The 1763-nt window shown below is 38.2% G+C and overlaps 1 protein-coding gene across 1 annotated transcript; it reads right to left on the reverse strand.

Moving 5' to 3' along the window:
- Window positions 1-263: 263 nt before the first annotated feature.
- Window positions 264-1243, reverse strand: LOC126073826 (olfactory receptor 6K3-like). The gene is given in 2 exon segments (XM_049880923.1): window positions 264-997; window positions 1000-1243. Coding segments are annotated over 2 exon segments (945 nt in total). The 5' UTR covers window positions 1211-1243.
- Window positions 1244-1763: the final 520 nt, after the last annotated feature.

A 1763-nucleotide genomic window follows, 5' to 3' on the forward strand; every position in this document is an offset into this window, starting at 1 on the left:
TAAATAATGGTCCATTTTGAAGTAAAAGAGATAATTAAAACTAAACAAATAACGTTAGAGATGTAGAAAATATTCCCAAGTCCCTAGAAAGTGAGAGAAGATTTATTTTCTTTTTGTCATCTCTGCAGATCTGCAGAAGGCTATCACTGTTCTCCAGCTTATATCAGAGAAAATTGAATTAATTGCGTAATTGTTTTAATTCATCTTTTTGAGGTCAATATGTTGGGAATAAGTACTATTTATACAGAGATCTGTAGCCTAAATTACCTCTCAGATATAGTAAACACCTTTTGAGAACAAAGGAGCTTCTTAATAGCCTCTTTCATATCCTTATTTCTCAGGCTATATACAATGGGATTGAAAAAGGGTGCAAGTACAGAGAATGTCAGAGCAATAGCGGTGTCCCAGAAGAGTGTATAAGTAGCAGAAAATCTAAGATACATGAGGCCCACGCTGCCAAAAAAAAGTAAGAAGACAGCAATGTGGGCAGAACAGGTGGAAAAGGCCTTTTTGCGGCCCTCAACTGAAGGGATGCCCGAGATCACAATGATAATTCTGATGTAAGAAAGAGAAATAATCAGAGCTGTCGTTAGAATGGCAAGAGCATGAATCACATCTTGCACCAGGATCACGGAAGCATCTGTACAGGCCAAACTCAATAAGGGGGAGAAATCACAGAAGACCTGATAGATTTGGTTGGGACCACAGAAGGGTAAGGTTGAAATCCACACAATCTCAGGTAGAAGGATGAGAAAACCAAAGATGCAAGAGCCTGCTGAGAGCTGAGCACATAGCCGGGGGGTCATGATTGTTGGGTAGTGGAGTGGGCTACAGATGGCTATATACCTGTCAATGGCCATGACAGTCAGCAAGACACCTTCAGTGTTCCCAAGTGAATGGAAGAAGTACATCTGCAAGAGGCAACCAATGAAGGAGATGGTCTTTTGTTTGCTGATCAGATTGGAGAGCATTTTAGGGATGGTGGCTGTGGCGTACACATCTCAAGGAATGAGAAGACACTGATGAAATTATACATGGGATTGTGGAGACGTATATCGATCCTCACAGCAAAGAAAATCATTAGGTTCCCAGTAACAATAAAGATGTAGATGAAAAGTAATGGAAAGAAGTACAGGAAACCACCTTCATGGAGCTGGGGGAACCCAATGAAGATAAATTCAGTCACAGTTGATAGGCTTGCATTCTCCATATCCCCAGCAGAGCTACCTATGAATAAGGAAGAGGGCACACATGAATAACGGAAATTGTTGCAGTATAAACATAAATATTATTTTGGTTAGCTGGTATTTTTTATTATGACCTTTCCCAATTCAAAACAATTAGTAACTTGCCTATATCTTTCAATCATTTTTTTTTAATTTGAGAGATCATATAGCATAATAATTAAAAGAGTGAGCTCAATTTAGATAGAATTCTTTCTGTCTCTTATTACTCTAGTAATACTTTACAAGTTACATTACCTCTCTGAGCCTTAACATCTTACTCTGTAGATGCAGAATAGTAGTGTCTATCTAAAAGAGATAGAGGCCTCATGTACCTTAGATTTTCTGCTACTTATACACTCTTCTGGGACACCACTATTGCTTTTACATTCTCTGTACTTGCTCCTTTTTTCAACCCCATTATATTTAGCCTTAGAAATAAGGATATGAAAGAGGCCATTAAGAAGCTCCTTTGTTCTCAGAAGGTGTTTAATATATTTGAGAGGTAATTTAGGCTACAGGTCTCTATATAAATGGTAC

This window comes from Elephas maximus, chromosome 3 (assembly GCF_024166365.1).
Source record: "Elephas maximus indicus isolate mEleMax1 chromosome 3, mEleMax1 primary haplotype, whole genome shotgun sequence".
In the NCBI taxonomy this organism is placed as follows: Eukaryota; Metazoa; Chordata; class Mammalia; order Proboscidea; family Elephantidae; genus Elephas; species Elephas maximus.